Source organism: Lutjanus erythropterus, chromosome 1 (assembly GCF_056507025.1).
Source record: "Lutjanus erythropterus isolate fLutEry1 chromosome 1, fLutEry1.hap2, whole genome shotgun sequence".
In the NCBI taxonomy this organism is placed as follows: Eukaryota; Metazoa; Chordata; class Actinopteri; order Lutjaniformes; family Lutjanidae; genus Lutjanus; species Lutjanus erythropterus.
This window is the reverse complement of record NC_139317.1, coordinates 29725947-29746272: the sequence shown is the minus strand read 5'-3', so window position 1 is coordinate 29746272 and position 20326 is coordinate 29725947. Positions and strand designations below refer to the sequence as shown.

Genomic DNA, 20326 nt, shown 5'->3' with positions numbered 1-20326 from the left:
ATGGTGTGTTGGGGCTGGTGATCTGTGTGTAATTAACACAACTTCTTGTTGTGGTGACTGTTTTTTTTTCCTGAAGTGCCTCATGATTGCATAAGAACAAGATGCATCATTATAATTAAGGGGCAAGGCCACTTGGCCTTGGTGCTGTCATTTTTGTCGAAATGCCAGTGCAGCAAAGCCTTCAGATAAAACAATGATTTTATATCTACAGAGATAATGATGAAATAATAATTAACCTCAGGATGACAGATGATTTAGTTTGAATGGGAAGAATGAAATTGATTTTATTTGAAATAGGCCTAAACAAATTTAAAAAAAAAAAGTTTATTTCTCAAAATATTTTATTATTATTTACAAGTTAGCACTATTTATAGAAATGTCCTGAGTCAGATGTTCATACATGTTTAGTCCTGGACTAATCACAGTCAGTAGACTACTTTGAAGATGGGGGATTAGGGGAGCCAATGTCACATTTATTAACATTGATGAAATATTAGGCCATAATACTTGTTAGGCTTGTAACACCTCATAGGGTACTGGGTCAGCTAAGTCAATGTTGTGATAAATGAGTAATATGTAACATATGCTGAGTTTCTTGTCTTATTCATTTTCTAATTTATAAAATTATAGTCATGAATAGTCCAGTTTTGCAGCATTTCATAACAGCCTAGAAATCAAACCCACGACTGGTTACTTGTGCAGTATTTCACCTGATGTTTCTAGTTAAGAATTCTGAATTTCAGGTGAACAAACTGGTGTCTAAAAACCTTATTTGTTGGCCAAAACATAGCATTAGTTGACAAAAATACTCCTCTAGCATGTCTCCAAAGGTGAAGACTTCTGAGAGTTGACATCACGTCCCTTCAGGTGGACCACCGTAGGACCTTACTTCAGAAAGAATACAAACAGCAGTCAATTGCGAGACAAATTATATATTGATCCCATTTGATTTGTGCCATGAATTACACATATGATATTTGTCAATTTAAAATATAATTTTACAAGTCACTGTTTGTTGTAAATCTGTTGACATGTCAGACAGCATACCGAGAATCATGTGGGTGATTTCATGACTTTCTCCCTCAAAAAATTAACATTATCCGCTGAAGCTGCAACACCTGTGTGTTTTCATACTCGGGTGGTCATATAACAACAGTCCTACTCATTCTTTTTCCCCACCTGATAAAAGGACCAGGAGTCGCTGATAAAACACATCAGGTAAGATAACATTCAGGGCCAGTGAAATACAGTAGGTGGTGATGACGTGTATTTTGACAAGACATGTAGTTCACCAAGTGGTTTCACATAAACTAATCTACAACAAAGCTACCACAAATTGCAACATTGTTTTGTAAAATTATGTTTCAAATTTCCAACTATCGTATTTGTAATTAATGACACAAAAGTGAGGTCCCATGGGGCACACCGGGAGGGGTGTGACTTTGGCTCTCTATTGCTTCAATTGACTACATTTACTATAGAAATTGACTGGACATCCACAAGAAAAGTGCCAGACTTTCCCTTTAACACTAATGTGGGACGATAGATACAAAATATTGCATTGGTTTATTTGACCTTCTGTGCTGACTCCATAAAAAAACCCTACAAAATCAAACAAAGGAATTTCAGGGTATGTCCATTTGGTGTGTGCATCTTCATTTTGAAGTCTTGCACTTTGTGTGATTGTGTTTTGGGTTGCAACTTATGATTATTTTCATTATTGATTGATTAATCATTTTCTCATTTTCTCATTCTCTATTACCATTTGGTCCATGAAATGTCAGAAAAAGGTGAACAAAGTCTGCTCAGTGTGTCCCAAAGTCCAGGATGAAGTCATTAAATGTCTTTTTTAGTACACAACCCAAACATACTAGTAATCACAAAATGACCAATCAAGTAGTATAAAATTAGTTGGGGATTCATTTAATAGTTGTCAACTAATTGATTAATTGACTATTTATTGCAGGTCTAGTATTATTTTGGTAAAAGTGAAGAAACATATAAAAACAATATCAAAAACTGAGTGCTGAAGATTTATTTTAAGTCTTTCTAGACACAGGTGTCAACGTAAAGAGAAACAGAGATGAATAGAAAAAGGAGGCCAAACGAGTCGTCAAAAGGTGAAAAGACGAGAAAGGAAGAGAGTTCACGATTTAAATAGCTTTGGAGTACTATCTTTTGGAGTACCAGTGATTGACTGTGTGCCTGGAGGACCCCCAGAGGGGTCTGTCTGTTAGTGCCTGAGCAAATCAGCATTATCGGTGAGGCAGTGGCAGGGACAACCAGTCACACGGGTCCCATCACGACCCAACATGGCAGCATGAATGTTGAACACTTGTGTGTACACACACTGTCTTTCCTGCCCTTACGCATGAGCACACGCTCTGTGCATGCGGCTGTGTTTGTGTGTGTGTGGCACAGACAGAGTAACAGCCAGCTGCTTCTTTCAGAGGGTTTTTACCTGTTGCTAAAGACAGAAAAGAGAGGAGAAACAGAATTGTCAAGAAAATATGAAAAAATAGGTTACATGGGTGAGTGTCTGAAGGTTAAGGTCAAGTTAGGTTATGCACACATCCATGTATGTATTTATTGCAAGGAGTGAACTAGTTATTCCTATTAATCTATGATTTGTTCTCTAGACCCTGACAACTCATCTGCCTCACTGCTCTGCTCTTAGACAGTTTGGCTGCTAAAACTTCTCCTGAATGCCATAATAAGCTTAACGAATGTTTTCACGCACAATTACACTGGAAGGCTCTGGGCTGTGTGTATGTCTGTAGACTGGTCTGGTCCTGGCAGAAGGCGTCTAATTTGTACGGACTGATCCGATTTCTCCACAGTGTTTCCATCTCTCTTCCTTTCTTGCTTAGATGCATGTGCACATGCCTCATTGCCCCACTCTATCTGAGACTGGTTCAGTCTTTCTTTCTCCTGTCTTTCTGCCTTCCTCTTCTTTGTCCTTTGTCTGTCTCTTCTTTAGGCTTCATATTCTCTGTCACTCCTGTTCTCTTCTTCACCCCTCTGCCTTCCTCTTCCTTACTTATTCTCACCTCTTTTTCTTTTTTTTTGCCATTGGTGTGAACTGGTCAGCTGGTTATCTGACCGGCCTTATCTACCTTGATCCTGACCTAGGTTTAACACAGGTGACACATGATTCTCCATCATATTGGCAGGATTAATTACATCAGCCACTCTTTTCCATGGCCAATGGATACTTGAACCTGATTATGTTGTTACATCAGTTTGAGACTTAAACATTGTTTTGCAGAAATTTAAGTAAGACTACAGCTGTGGACCTAAGTTTGAGATCATGCATTTACCTGTGACCAATAGTTTTCTATATTTGGTCAGATGTGTTCACACGTGTCCCATGTCACGCATGGCTACTGTTAAAGTGATAGAAATAGTACTATCCTTTCTTGTCTGACCTTCCCTCTCTCTGATTTATACAGCAGCTCCTATTTTGGTGCTGGTGCAGGTTTAATCTCCACTAATGCTTATATATACATGCATTACCTCAATATATAATTTCAATATTTGAACCTTCCAAGTAGTGTACTGCTGCTGTGGCAGGCTGCTCAGTGAATGTAAAGTAACTGTAAGGTATGAGTACGTATTTAGTCTTAGAGAATTAACACTGAAATCTGCCAAGAGAAGAAATTCATATAGGGACACTTTATCATGCAAATGATTGATGACATATGCATTGCCGAAGTTCAGCTTAATAGAAGGTGTTTGTGTATTTGTTAGTATTAACTGCTTCTGGCCTAAAGACAAGTCTGTGACAAACACATATGCTCCCAACTTCCAACACACACTGTCTCATATACTTACCCCCATGCTTTTCTCTCTGTCTCACCTGGAGTGACAGAGACAGATTATGAGACAGGCTGAATGCGAATGTGTGCATACACTTGCATAGGCACTTTTTGTGCATGTTTCTGGAGGCTCTATGTGTGTGTTCATGTGCATGCATGTGCACTAAATACAAGTATATTTATGTGTGTGTATGTGTGATTGTGTGCATGTGTGTGAAGGTGAAGCAAGGTTGTTACATAGGGGTGAAGCGGACACCTCTATGGTAGCCCTCTGCCTGCTGGCACAGGAGGCAAAAGGGCACGAGACTGGCATCAATTACATAGCGAGAGAGAGGGAGGGAAAGGTGTGTGTATGTGTGGTGGGGTTCGAGAGATCTGTCTTTAAATTCATTTATTTATTTATTTTACATCGGTGTTTCATGGCCGTGTGCTGTCTGGTCCAGCTTGATAGTGAGAGCAAGGCACTAACACGGCCAGGGTTAGGGGTTTCATTCCCACTGGAGCTATGAGATATGAGTACTAAAAATGTATGCAGCAAGGGTGCTGCAAGGTGCTTTGGATAAAAGGATCCACCAAAGAGCATATGTTATGTTATCCTGCCCTTTCTAGAAATATCCACACTAAAGGAGAAGTTGCATGGCATAGGTTAGTAACCCTATTATGAGCAAAAGAAATAATAATAATAATAAAAAAAATGCTATATTATGAAAAGATGTTCAACAGTGGACATTTAACTAATGTTCTAGCCTGGTGATAGAGTTCTGCCCTGACCTGAAAATGAGACTGGAACCTGGCTTAAACTTCTCTGTCTTAAAGACCAGACATAACTGACTGTTCCTAAGTTCTACTGCAAAGTCTTACTTGACATCTGAAGAGATCATTCAGTTCACACTTATGCATTATTTTGCCACTAGGCATTTACTGTCTATCTACCTATGACCTATTACATACATGGGTCCAAACTGTTGGAACAGAGAAACAGGAGGACTGATCTGATCTACCTATACTCCGCTATACACTGATACTGGCATTTTATAACAGATTTGGTATTGGTTATGGTTTGTCTGATCTAGGAGCATGTATATCTTATTGCAAAAGTAACATTGCTGCTAGCTCCATGGTACAGGAGCTAGTTCCAAAAAATGGCAGTCTGGTGTAGCCACTTCTCTCTATCTGTAGTTACCACCATAGTGATACCAAATACTATATAATAACAATAATAATAATAATAATAATGATAAAGAGAAGAAGAAGAAGAAGAAGAAGAAGAAGAAGAAGGATAATAAGAATATAATAATAATACAGTACACTACTTATGTTTACACATAATAGATATACACATTATATACACTATAAAGGACAATGATTCTGCACTCTGTAGTCTCACTCATTGTCCCACCCGCAGCACTATCTGATTGAGTATATGTCACACGTAATAGCCAATCACCACTGAAGGGTGCAGGCTGCTCCTGTGAGTGACAGCTGTGTGTCAGAGGGAAAGCAGCATCAGGAATCACCAACATTACAATAAACATCGCAATCTTACGATCTATTTATGTGCCAAGCATGTCCAGTTTCTCAATTAAACCACCGAAAATGCCTGAAATCATGGTCAGGATTTCACTTGATGAAGGGAAAAGTGGCAGTTTTAAATCAGTCACGCTTCCTTTTTAAGACTTGTTCATTATTGACACAAAGTAGACGGTGAGGGGGGAAGGAAAATGGAAACACATTGGTATTCGTAGATGGAAAAGGGAGAGAAATTGTTGGATAAGTACATCTTCAATAAAAGAGATTTTTTAGTGAATACATATAGAAAAGTTCTTCTGTGGTTCTAGGACAAAAGACTGAGGGAGAACTTTACTGAGCCTGTCACAAATCACTGTCAGGGGAGTATGTTGCCAGGTCTGGAAAGAAATGCAAAAGTGATTTCTGCTAAGACATTAAGTTTATTGCTTTTCTCTCACACTCTCTCCTTCTTTTCCCTTCATATTCTAACAGTTAATTTTGACACAATAGTGGTACACATCTGCAGGTTGTATTTTTTAGCCTGATGTTCAGCTGCACACAACAGAGTACACAGTTTTAAGATTTAACCTATTTTGTCATGCTTTGTGCACTGATCAGCTGAGCTGACAGAGTACACTGGATGCAGCCAATGTTTGTGTGTGTGTGTGTTTGACTGAGAGGGAGTACTATTGCATGCAGTCTTTTTTGAAGTCATTTAAACTTACTCCAACTGCAGCTTTTCTTTTTGTATAATATAGTCTCAATTTTCTTTAAGTAGCATAATGATATTATAATGCACTTCCTGGGTGTGTTTAACTGTGTAGACTTAATAAAGAAACAATAAATGGGCTGTTAAGTCCATACTTTTCAATTTAAGCATTGTAAATGATTTAAAAGCATTTTGTTATTTATTTTGAACAAGAAGAAGAATTGAATTTAAGTCAGTTGTCCCTCTTACTCTCACTGTCTCTCCACTCTCTCGCTGGCTCTTTCACAGTCAACATGGTGGTAGGAAGATAACAAAAACAGGGAATATTTCATATCTCATTGATGAATGGTAACAAATTGAGTATGGAGCAGATGCTCAAGTTCAAGATGCAACAAAACTTTTCTATGGGTGGGGTGCTCCAGTAGCTCAGCTGGTAACATCCCATGTATTGAGGCACTGCAGCGGCTGTAGGTTCGATTCCAACCTGCAGCCCTTTGCTGCATGTTCTCTCCACTCTGTCTCCCTCTTTCCTGTCCTCACTTCAGCTGTTCTATCAATAAAGCCATAAAAAGGCCCAAAAGAACAACAAAAAAAATGATGGATGTCAGTCAGCCAAAATGTGTCCTCCTAGGTAAGCTTTGTTTTTAGCCTACCAGTTGTTGATGACTTGTGGCCCTTAATATTTGTTTGCATTACTGGTGACACTGCTACAAAATGGCAAAATGTTACCAGCTACATTGTTGCCATGTTGCCAGTGAAGTGCTGCTTAGTTCTTGTTGATGTCATTGAGCAGTTTTGTGTAAAATCATGGATCATCAGGCTGCATCTTTTTTTTAGTTTGCTGTTAGAAAAAAAATTAAGGTTAAATAAAACGGGCCAATGGCAGGAATAAGTTGTATATAGAGCACCGGAATCATAGGGAGATGCAATATGGAAGTGGCGAAACAAAGACATATGATTGGTTGACACATCACCGTGTCATTGGAGTGCTGAAAAAAGTTGAGGCTGATTCAACTTTGGTTCGTAGCGTACACACATACAGGGACAAGTGTCAGGTGTCAAGAGTTTGGGTCAATGTTGTCAGCTTTCTTTGAACCTTGATGCTTTGTTGCTGGTCAGACACTGTGATTGTTTTCAGCCTGAAAAGGTGAAGCATTTAGTGAGTTGTTGTCATATTTTGAAGAATAATGTGCAATGTTTGAATTGCATGGTGCAAAGTGCCACACATTTCTGTAGAATTTGAAATACGATTTGGCTATAGAATATGTTGTTGTAGAATGTGTTTAATGGTTTCAAATGGCTCTAAATACACACAGTATTTTTTCGGACAGTGTTCAACATGATCATTCTATAAATTGTGCTCAATTTTAACTGCTTTCTGATTGTTTTCTTATTTGTTTAATCAACAGGGAAATTAGTCATCAGGAACGTCCCTAGTGATACTGTATGTGGTCTGCCTTCCTTGTATGCTTTCATACATGCCTCTGTTTTGTTAAATGGGATGCCTCTTTGCTTTCTGCTCAGAAAGAAAAAGTCTTTGAGACTTATGGTCTTTATTAAAAGGTTGGTGTGTCAGCTTATATATGTCCTCTCTCTCTCTTTTTCTCTCTTTATCTTTTGTCTCTGCTCTTTTTTTCTTGAAGATGATTTTCTCTTTCTCAGTCTCTCTCTCTCTCTCTGTCTCTGCCTCATCTATCTCTCATTCCCTTCCCCCTTTCATTGTGTCTCCCCCTCCACCTTCTTTGTCCTTCCCTCTTTCCCTTTCATTTTCCTTACACACTCTCTCTCTCTCCCCTCTCTCTCTCCCCCTCTCCATCTCCCTGGGGACAATTTTCTTTTCTTAAATAAACTGTCATAGCTAGTGTTAAAATATGGGCCTTACATGGGGTGAGCACGGCAAGGCAAAGGCATGGGGCCCTGGGCTGGTATAAAACATGGATAATATGCTGTGAGAGGTAATTGTATCTTTTAGCGCTGAGATGAGTAGAACAAATGTGTCTCCTCTCCATCCTCTCTCTCTCTCTTTCTCTCTCTTTATTCCTTTTCCTCCTCTCCTCCTCTCGCTATCACTTCCTTGACACACTGCAGCCGTGCTAATATGATAGAGAGAATATTGGCTGTACATCAGACCTGCTAACAGTTCATGGTGGGTAAGGGCAAGTATAGAGGGGGGAGAAGGGAATAAAGAGGGTGGGAGAGGCATGGAGGGTGAATAACAAGGAGAGGGAGAGAGATAACACGAGATATGAAGTGGGAGAAAAAGAGAGGAAAAGGTGACAATATGCCTGGAGATGCGAAAGTGGAGAGCTGGGGATGCATAAAGTCACATTCCACTTCATGATTTCACTCACTTCAGTTCAGAGGACAGGAATATCATGTTGTGTTTAAGATGATCTTAGTGCAGTTAAAAGTCTAAAGCTAGAGTTAAGATGATCATCACTACTACATTTGTGCAATTTCAGATGCACTAGTGCTAAGTTCAACAAATAGTTTTGCATTATATAACCATAATAGAAAGGTACAAGAACCATTTTCCACTGTTGTTTTTTTCTCCAGTCCCTCTTTTCTTCACCTCCTCTCTACCTTTGTAGTGCTGGCCCAGCTTCCCTTCATCCTTCTGTCCCAACTTATCTTCATTTTTATGCATCCATGCTGGCAACAGCCATAGCCAAAGGCATATATTTTCAGGTTGTTGTCTGTAAGAAACTCAACATATTGAGTGACTCTCTTCAAATTTGGCTCCAGTGTCCACTTGGACTCATGGATGAACTTTGGGTGATCATGAGTAAAACATCAGGGTCACTGTTACCTCATGTCCGTCCCATTGTTGTGAATGTGATATTCCAGGAATGCCTTGTGGGGGCTTGTGTGTGTGCACATCTTGCACAAACGTCCTTGTGGACTCGAGGTTGAACTGATTAGAATTTGGTTTTCAAAGGTCAAGGTCACTGTGATTTCACAAAACATTTTTGGCCACTCAGGCATTCATATGATAACTATGACAAAATGTGTAATAGGACAAAGTTAGGTGATGGGTAACTGACATGATAATGATCTCTGAATCACCAAACTCTTCTCCAACCTCCCTTCATCATGTCTCTCTTTCACTCTCTTGCTTCTGTTCAGTCCCCCCCCCAATAACAGCTTCACTGGCTGTGGAATGAGGTGTGTTATCAGTGAGTGGCATGTCAGTCACAGGGCAACACATCCGGAGGAGAGCGGTTGCATGAAGAGAGTTGGTGAGGCTGGGATGCGTGGGGGCAGAGACGGGGAGTCAGGGATTAGAGGAGGTTAAAAGGAGAGGAAGAGATAGGTGAGGAAGAGCAGACAAGCATGAGAGGAGCAACAAGAGAGAGGGATGTCTGAGAAAAGAAAACAAAAGATGGTTGAGTGGAGTTCAAGAGAGGAGGGTGGAGATGTGTGTGTGTGTGTGTGTGTGTGTGTGTGTGTGTGTGTGTGTGTGTGTGTGTGTGTGTGTGTGTGTGTGTGTGTGTGAATGAAAAGGGAGGATGAAAGATTTAGACGGAGGAAGTAGGAGAACAGGAACTGAGAATCTATGATTTTTAGGAGAAGAACATGGACGAGAGAACAGTGAAAGTTTAAGTAATTTTATTGATGTTGTCCAAAATGATAAGATTGTCTCAGAGGGCTTTACCATCTGCACAACATATGATATTCTTTCTCTGTAGATATTTACTTTCCATAAGAAAACACTCCACACAAAAAGTCTTGAACAGGATAAAAATGGGAAGATAAGATTAAAAAAAAAAAACATACTTTAATGCCCTCATAAGGAAATTTGCTCTGGACTCTGTCCTGCAGAATATTCACAGAGTATAAAAAAAACATATGTGGTCCGTAAGAGAAAGATGTCAGCATCACAACAGGAAACATACACATCACTTCAACACATTTAACAGTTTGACAGTGGCGACATATTGCACAACAAAAGAATAATGAGAGTAACTTCAGGAGGGATCCTTCTCCTGTGACGGACAGAGTAGAGTACACATAAAGTATAGTGATAGTTAGGAGCATCCAAGAGCAGAGGAAAAGAGAGAAACGAGGAGTAGAGCATTTGAGAAGAGCGGACAAAGGATAAAAGATTTCAGTAGATGGAGTGAGAGGAGGAGGAAGTATTTCAAACAACTACAGAGTACTGTAGACTGCTTTATTATATTTGCCACCACTGCCTTAATTGTTTTTTCTCTCCTCCCTCTCCTGTAGATGTTTAGTATACAAATACAGAATCATGAATTATGACTACTTTTTTAAATCGGGATTGGTGGTATTCTCTCATCTGAAGGAGAACTGCCAACATAAGAGTTAGATGCAAATGGTATAAAAATGGAAAAAAAAAAAGTTACATAAAAGCAGAGGAGCTGATCTGAAGGACGTGAACCGGTGGATAAAAAAAATATGTGTTAGAGGGGGAAATAGTATCCTCTGAGAGAAAGGTCAAACAGGGACACCACCATGCGTGTAAACCGGTGTCTTGCACCTACACGCACGTGCATAAACATACACACACACACACACAAATGCATTCAGCTCCTGCATAGAGACTTGAGATGCTTTAGCATTTAATAGACTAATCGGACAGCAGTAAAATATGTATCTCGAATGGTTTTCCAGTATTAGTCATCCTCATGGTCCCTCTCATCCACTTTGACCGCAAGCTGTCAAGATAGTTCTTCTCCACATATAAATAAAATGTTATTTCTGAGTCTGACACCGTCTGAAACAGGTCAGATGTTTGGATAACGCCGGGCTCTTTAGAATAATGAGAATTATTCAGGTAAATTTCTGTGTGTATTGCAGTTAACCTCTGTCTGGACCATGGTGACTAGAAAAGCTTTAGTTTGCAGCTACAATAGAAACAACTTACAGGTTGTGGCAACTAAACATGAGTTCTATGTGAATAAGAAGGCTATACATTTGCTTACATTTCTGAAACTTTAACTTCAAATGACACAGACATTAATAAATATTAACATGGATAAATAACTGAGTGATTGCATTAAGTTCATGGAAAATGCCCCAGGTCACCAGGAAGTGTTGCTGCAGTCCACAGACACCTAATTCTTCTCCTTGCAGTTACCTGTTTGCTATCTACTTCTTGTAGGTACAAACTATCCCATGTTTTACTGTTGCAAAGAAAAAAACATGACAGATCTGACAGAGAAAGTTTTCAATCTGCACTTTACAGACAGCTGTTATTTTTTGTTTCATGCTGGTTATAAAATAGAAGTTGTATACTGTTATATAATGTATATGTTAGAATTTATTATTGGACAAATATTTTTGGACGCTGACTTGAACAGCAAACTTGTGCTAGACCTAATATTTATTCATATTTTCTCTACCACCTCTTACTTTTGTGGCCCACAGCTACAAAGTGAGCTTGGAAGAAACACTGCTGTCCACACTGTGTACTGAGCCATGGCTTGGCAGGAGTGTGAAAATCGAGAAGAGCTTTAGTCAAAATGCCAGTCTACAGATCACTAAAAGCTTTCCCACTCAGGGTTTCCCTGGGCTTTTAGAGAGGCTTAGGTGGTAACATTGCCAGTGGGGTGGGTTTTGCAAAGGGAAAGGGTGCTTGAAACTCCCTAAGAGCACAGAAACGTTTGGGATACAGCTGAAAGAAATTGTTTAATAAGGAAAGGATAATTAAAAACTTTTCTCATATAAAGAAGTATATAACATGTTGCTGTTCATTTCATTTGAGTAAAACACCTGTAGCTCTTCCTGTAGGTGATGATAAAGTACATGGACAGTTTTACAGCCATCAGATTGGTCCCAGAAAAGCAAAAGTCGTAAAATAACTAAAATTGACGTACCATGACATAAAGTGGAAAATTATAATATATATACATTACATTAAAAATGTTGTCAGTGCCTGTTGAGTTAGTGACTCGTGGCTTTGCAGGAATGTTGCAGGAGAAAACCAAACGCAACCAGGCCAGGTACTAATGGAGCCATGAATGGTGGCAGGGACCACAGGTGGTGCAGAGGTTAGATTCAATATCCAACCTGGCCCAGGACTGAACCCTGCTGAACCCATCTCTCTTTCCGGTTTCAGCTTCAACCTTTATGTGACAAGAGTTTGAGTTTGCAGGAAAGGGCAAAACAGCCGAAAAAGATAAATATCACAGCGATAAGGAACTGTTGTGTATCTAATTACTGTGTAGCTTAGCTTTGCATGATAATAGAAAAAGAAAAAATGCACAACTAATAATCACACATACATAATGCAGTAGGTTACAGTTATTTCCATCACTGATTAGGTATTTGGTCCATAGAATGTCAGAAAATGGTGAAAAATGTTTATCACCGATTCACAAAGCCCAAGATGATGTCTGTTAATGTCTTGCTTTGTCCTCTTCTTCTTCTTGGATTCTTTTCTTTAAAAAATGACCCAAATAGTTAGTCAATTACATGATTATTTGTCAAATGTTAAATTAATCTACAACTGCTTTCATAATCAAATTATTGTTGCAGCTCTACATGAATGCATAATTAGAATTAATGATCTTGTAGAATCTATTGTTGCTTAATATATACCTGAAAATGCATGCAGTGATGGTACCTAAGTGCTTTAGTTAAAAACCCTCACAGAATCCTCCTTACAAAGCAATGAGGATGGTTTAAAGCAGTTATTTCCTTTGCTCTGGACTTAGTGGACACAGTCCAAATGAGACTTGTTATCACCACTGAAGAATTCTCTAACTCCTTCTCCTTTTTTCTTCCATTCTCAAAGAACTCTGAAGTAACACTGGCTAAAGAGACAAAGAGAGGTAGAGGAAAGGAGGAGGTAAAAATACAGATGGATGGGGAAAGGGAAAAATGGAGGGAAAGTGTTTGTGAAAGCTAACAAAGGGGAGTTGGCTGTGTTTCAAAAGGGCGCGTGGCGGCTAAGGAGGATGAAGCGCTTCAGGATTCATTTACATCAGGCCTGACAACTGCCTCACATCTCCCCAAGAGCCACACAGCTCTGGCTTAGAGATTCCTAAAGAGGGCCCTTCTTCTAGCTCCCTCTCTTACACCCGCTCTCTGACTTTTCTTTTTCTCCATCCTGTCTCTTTTTTCCTCTCTTCTTTTTTTCACTCTTATTCTCTCCTGCGCTCTCTCCTCTGCTCTCATGCGCTTGCCAGTCTTCAATCAGCCATCATGAAAGTGTCTGTCTGGGCGTCTTAACTATCCTCTGAGAGGCAGACACTTGTCTGGGCCTGCCTTCATCCCCTAAAGGCGTTTTTTGACTTGGACTTATTTCCCTCCTCACACCTTTTCAACTTCCCTAAAGAGCTGACAACAAGTGAGAGCGACAGGGCAAGATAAACATGAGGGAAAGAGACAGGAAGGGAGATGAGAGGGGGAAGTTGTCGGCTGGGAGGGAAGAGAAAGTAAAGATGGTTATGAAAAATAGGGAGAGAGAGGGGGAGAAAACGAAAAAGAGGTGAGGGAACTCAAAAACAGAAAAAAGGTGAGGAAATCAAATGACCTCGTGAAGAGGAGAAAGGACAAAGCAAGGAGGACCAGAGCAGGAGAGAGTCGGGAAGATGAAGAAGCAGAGGGGGACTCTGGTAAGACAGGAAGAGTCACGTTTATCAGTGGTCCCACAGTGTGTTTCCCCAGCACAGGATTTGGAGATGAGGTAAAGGGAGAGAGTAGGACAGGCCACATTAAAGTTTTTTTTGGAGGGAGAGCCCCTCTTATGGAAGTGTCTTTCTTTTTGCCTGGGTTTGATGTGAAAGGGAGCTGCTCCTGCTTTGACGGTGTTGTCTGCTGTGCAGTTTTTAATATTCATGCAGCAGATCGGGAAAGGAGAGAGGAAAGGAGTGGAGAGGAGATTTTTGGTCAAACAGAAAGCTAATTTGCGGCTGAGGCAGTTTAGCCCGAGGCTCTTTCTGCTACTGGGGAAATGAGCTGGAAGATTAGCCGTATGTATAATTCACACACACATGGTCACACTCACACACCCATACACACGTGCATAGATATGCAAAAACACACCAATGCGTGCATACACTTTTGTAGAAAGATGCACATATGCACACACACAGAGCAGCTGCCACTCTCTGAGATGTTGTGTGTTACAGCAGTAACCTGCTGCTAGGCCTTTACTGCAGCATCTGCCCCTCAAGCCGCTCCCTTACATGTATCTAAGTTCTACTCTGGTGCTTGGAGACTGTGAATGGTGTCCAGTGATGAATGTTGATTTATTTATTGATCACCTTTATACTTTTTTTCTCTCAAGACCTGGTACAAAGTTTACATAAATGTTATTGGACAAAATCAACCAAGTTTTCTTTCCAGGAAAACAAATCATCCTTTCTGACGGCTTGACCTTTCTCACCCTAATCTTGTGGTTCTCAAACTTTTTCTGGCATGCCCTTATTCAGAAGTCTAAAATGTTCATGCCTCCACCTGACATTTTTTTTCAGTTATTAATAATAATGGGAGAAGCAACTAATAAACAAGGATCCAAGTTGAATTTTGGATAAATAAAAGTCAGCATTATAGCATCAGCAAACTCTTGTTTATTTTTCCCACATAAATCATATTTGTTCCATTTAGTTTCACTTGACTGTATATTTCTCCTCTGGTCTTCTATGCCTCCCCTGGTTATCCATGGCCCCCTTCAGTGGCTCTGTGCCCCAGCAGGGGGGCCTGCGCCTTGGTTTGACAACCACTACTTAAATCACATGTTCAAGCTGCTCTGAAAAGGGGAAACAACTTGTAGTTAATTCTGATTGGTTGATATTAGGGATGTTAATGATTTAATTGATTAAAAATTACAATCATTATTGCTGTTTAGTTTAATTATTTAATTAAAGGATTTAACTGACTTAAGATGTATTAACTGAAAATGTGTGTTTTGCATACCATTTCTCTGAAGGTTCTCTTGCAGTTTTGTTTGGTCTACCTTGCAAGTCTAGCTGTTGCAGTAACTGTACCCATTTGACAGGGTTTTATGTATGTACGTCCCATTCTCGTTAACGCGATATGATTGAACCAAATTTGAGGCTCTCTACCACCAATAGTCTTTAAGTGAAGACAGCATGTTTCTCATTGGAAAATATTAACTGGAATCACATGTAATTGTACTGATAAAAAATACACTGAATTAAATTCCTTCAGTCCTTAAGTCTTTACTACATATATTATAAAGACATAAATGTAAACTAGAACTTGTCTGACTGGCAGAGGCATACTACCTTAGGGCGATAATTCTGTTTTTGTTTTATTTGTTTTATTCTGTTTGTTTAAATTATTTGTGCTTCATGAATTAATGTTTCACGTAACCAGTGTGCCAATAGAATTGTTTAAATAAAGTTTAAACTTGAAAAAAGTTTAACTATCATTTAAGGAAAATGCACAAAATTAGCAACACAATTCAATGACTCTTTCTATTAATTTGCTCTTATAGACAATATAGATATATATATTGAACATATATATATGTTCATTGCATGAAGCTGGAAATACACACAGTGCATACCGAATTCATGCTGGTCAGCGCAGGCTGATGTCTTTCTTTGACTGATTTCCAGGTCCATGACAGACGTGCGAGTCTATTCCTGAATGGGCTTGAGGAGGATGGGATACCATTTGACACACAACCTCTGACCGCCAGGCTTTCCGATATCAGTGAGGACGGTGCCATGTGGGTGGGACTCAGCTCCAACGGTAAAGATGGCTGTGTTTTTTTTTCTTAACATAAGTATTTTTTTCTGTGATTTACATGTGACAAATAGCATTGTTTTAGAGATGACTTAGATCCAATTTCCCCAGATGCTTTGATATCTCAGCAGTACTCCATTAAAGTATCTCAAAAACAATAAAAAAATATTAAGTTACATTGGATTAACTTGTGGGCAAAATCCACTACTGTCATTCCAGGTATCAAGAATCAGTTATCAGTGTTTGAAAATGTTTAAAACTTCAGCAGAAGACTCAAATCAGCTCCACCTACAATCCTCCTCTTTAACAGGGACCACCATCTGTTTTTTTCCCTGCCAGTGGAGAAAAATTACCTCGTAGTTTATCTTGTCTGTATATCTAAATATGGTGTCAATGACCACTCCACATTTTTTTCCTCCTAGCCTTTATCCCCCCTTCAACAACACATCTGTGATTGATTGGTGGTGCCTACAAGCCGTCTCAGAGTCAATAGGAGAGAAATTGAGAGAAAAATGATATCCGTTCATCTTCAGGGTGATAAACGAGTGTTTTTCTTCTCGTTTATCAGGCATTGATCCCTAGTTCACGGCAGGTAGCATCTGATCAGCTGAAGATCACATCAGTGGTAGTGATCAATACAAGTGATTGGCTTGCGGGAGAGAGAGAGAGAGAGAGAGTGTGTGTGTGTGTGTGTGTGTGTGTGTGTGTGTGTGTGTGTGTGTGTGTGTGTGTGTGTGTGGTGGTTGTTGAACCTGGGGGCTGTGTCTGGAATTCTGATCAGTGAATTGATTATGCGAATGCTGATCAGATGCATTGATTAACCACTATGTCTGTTTTTGGAGGGGACCCAGCTTACTGAAAACTGTGTTCCTGAGTACAGCGAGAAGTTGTCAGAAGCAGAGCTTTAACTGCCAACCATGTTTTTAAAGTAGCCGATACGGGTAGCATGATCAGTTGTAATCAAATGGAACTGAATTGTTCTGAATCAGCTGATAATAACAGATGATAAGTGATTCCTGTAGGAACTGATTTGGATCAGTGGTCAAGATGATGGTCAAGAAGACCATCAGAATTACAATCTTAAATATTTCTATTAAATAAAGTCAGGTTTTTTAAAACTATTTATGGCATTTTTTTGTTTTGTTTTGTTTTTCCCCAGCAGTAGTGCACTATGTCATCCAAGGGTACAGTTTTGTCTCATTGATATGAGCTTCATTTTCCTGATGCTGTGTCAGGGCTGTGTTAGGTTACTTGTAATGCAAATATGTCTTACTGCTGTTGCTTCACATTAAAAGAAGTGGTTTTAATTGTGAAGCAGTCATAGGAAACCCAATGTGTTGCACCAAAATTCAAAAATGCATCTACAAAACTAAACATGGTCCATTTTTGACAGCAGAGCAAGATTAAATATTGCAGGGATGACTGATGAAAAAAAACTAATAACTCATTTTACTGTTCCTTATTGTAAAGTAAACACATGTAAAAAGCAAAAAGTAATTTGCACATGCTTGCACAGTGCACAGCATGAAATTAGATTGGTGTTGCTCATGGCATGATGGAAAAGGCCATAAACAATGTGAATTTGTTTGGTCTCACTGTAAACTGACACATCAGTAGCTCGTCTGTTGTATACACACCAAACTACACCCGCTGACTGTATTATTGTACTAAAGGAATTGTTCATTTACTCATGAGCAGGAGGTTACAGCTCAGTCGAGGAGGACCCCGTTAATGTTAATAATCCGGCTGAAGTGTAGATGCATGCTGTCTTCTGCGCAATGGTACGGTTGGCCAGTGTAATGCGGTGGAAAGAAAATGCTCCTGCTGCTCACAACAAGAACCAGGTCATGATTTCCGGAAAGAGACACTGGTGTTGAATTTTCCTATTTCACACCAGATCAATTGAAATGGATAAAGAGCATATTTAATAATAACTAAATATGTATTTTGAATTTTGAGGTGAAGTGTCCCTTTAAGGAGTGTTTGTTGCCTCCAGAATACTGGGACCTGGAGTGTAAACCACACTCATCACTGATGACTGTTGATTTTACAATTGAAGAAAAATAATAAAATTATCTTAAATATTGAGAATGACAGGACCAGTGAGGGACACAGAGAAAAAAAAGTCACACATATCACTTAGTTCCCTGTATTAACTGTCATCAGTTCTAACAACTCTAAAACACCGAAGAGGAAACTGAGAGTGAGCGATGACAGAAAGTGAAAAACAGAGAGAGAAGACAGAGACCTACACAGAGAAGAGAGAATTAAGGCTTATACCTTGCATCATCCCAGTAACAATAGGGAGAGTGCTTTTCAGAGGAAGGCATAATCCCATTTCCACACGCTAAAGAAATCCTGAGCCAAAGCCTAAGGCTGCACAACCACACACTGTTCTAACACACTTACATCCCATAACACTCTCTCTCTGTTTTACACACACATACACACACACCCCCAACACACACATGCTCACATTGTAGTTGGGCCAAACATGGCAAAGCCTGTCTCAAATGCAAATACACACACATTCATGCACACACAGTCATACACTCTCTTTCTCTAAAGTAAGGATGTTGGTTTTTTTTGGAATAAACACAGTAAAGCCTCTAACACACACACTCACAAACAAAGCTAGGCATGGCAGGGCTTCTGTCGATGCTTAGAGACGTTTATCTGTCTTCTAAGAGTTGTTGTCAAACTAGACAGAAGTTTGTTGGACACTAAAAGACTCCGGCTCTCTTTGGACCAGCATCAACATCTGTGTTGGTCTCTTATGTTCTGTCCAACATTGTCACATATACTGTATATGGTTGTGTGTGGGGATGTGTTGGGGGCTTGACTGTATTCATTTATGTGTTTGATGGTGTTTTTTGTGTGCAGTCCAGTATCCACATGCCTGTCTGGACATTGTGCCCATATGTTTGAGATATTCCAGTGTATGTTTGCTTGATAAAGGGACTTCTTGGCATATTTGATGTACAGTATATGCAATCTCTTGTCCAACATCTTTCCATTTACCTCTTTGCAAATCCTTTCTTTGCAACAGCAGCCAGCCACCTTTATTCTCTTCCCCAAAATATGTTGTGTCACGCATAAGACCAATTTATAAATTTAGTATGGCTGAAAAAGTAATTAATTGATTAGTGGATAAGCAGAGGATTCATCTTCAACTGTTGGGAATTGATTTATTGGTTGAGTCATTTTTGAGCAGAAATGCCAGTAGTAGCTTGTTCCAGTCTATAAAATATGGAGATTATCTGCTTTACTTTGTCTTATATGATATTAAACTTAACATCAAGTCACCTTTGGCTCTGGAATCCTACGATAGGCATTTTTCCTCATTTTATAGTAGAGCTGCAACAATTAGTTGATTAATTGATTTGTCAATTGAAAGAAATTAATTACAAACATTTGCTGGTTCCAGCTTCTGAAATGTAAGGATTTACCACTTTTTTTTTTTTTACCTCTTTTATTATAAATGAAGAGTCTTTGGCTTTGGGTTGTTGCCTGGACAAAAGAAGCAATTTGAAAACATCACTTTGGGCTATGGGAAATTGTGATGAAAATTTTTCTTTTTCTTTTTTTTTTTTTTACATGTAATTAACTAAATAATGAATTTATTCATTTTAAAAATAATTGTCAGATGAATTGATCCTGAAAATAATTCTTAGCTGCAGCCCTCATCTATAGATGAAATTAATCAAGAAAGCATTAGCACATTAATCTCTAATGAAAATAATAAATAAATCCTGCTGAATATCTTCTTGTCCAGAGTTTAGACAGAAAGGATTGTAAGCAGTATATACAGTGACAAGACGAGAATCAGTTCAGTTAAAGGAGGAAACACACTAATGATTAAACCCTGCAAGGTACAGTTTTCCTCAGTGAAAATGGGTGAGGCAAATGGGTAATACCTGGTTATCCTTTAGGCAGAACTGTTTTGGCCCTGGCCTCACCCCAAACTAATGACTTTGTCCTTATAAGCCTTGCTGCTCTCTAGTGGAAAGAAAAAGTAAACTGTTGTGGATCCTGTTCAGCTTTGTGTCATGAACTCGGCCATTATAAGCAGCTGTGGGCAAGCCTCACTTAGCTGGTATCAAGAAACTGATAAGATAATCTACTAAATACTGTGAAATCCTCTCACTCACTGCCTTCAGTACAAACCCATTAACACCTTCTTTATTTTCTTTTCTCCTCTCTTTTCATCTCTCCAGGGTCTAATCAGTTCATTGGGCGGATGCAGGACTTTAGATTTTATCCTGCCACTTTGACCAACAGGTGAGTTAGATAGGGTAAGACAGAGAGAAAGAGGGAGGAATCAAAAAAGCGTAAAAGGAAATGAGTATTTTGAAAGGAACAGCTCGAGAAAAAGGGGACAGTGATTGACACAAGAAAAAGTGAATTGATAGCTATGGATGGATTGAATACAGTTGGGAAGATACAGAAATTAGGAGAACTAGACAGAGACACTTTATAGATCAAAGCAACAAGGGAAGAGGAGCAGTATGGAGTGATAAAGGGAAAGATGGTTAGAGGAAAGAAGGGGAAGGCTAATCGTTGCATCTTAAGATCCATACTGCTTCCAGAGGATTTTCCTGAGAAT

The 20326-nt window shown here is 39.3% G+C and overlaps 1 protein-coding gene across 1 annotated transcript in view; it reads left to right on the top strand.

The window, feature by feature from the left end:
• Positions 1–20326, top strand: part of ush2a (Usher syndrome 2A (autosomal recessive, mild)) — a 247658-nt gene that overhangs the window by 9761 nt on the left and 217571 nt on the right. The window contains exons 5-6 of the mRNA XM_084719301.1: positions 15591–15726; positions 19938–20001. Of these exons, the coding sequence (XP_084575427.1) occupies positions 15591–15726; positions 19938–20001 (200 nt within the window). The remainder of the gene's footprint in view (positions 1–15590; positions 15727–19937; positions 20002–20326) is intronic.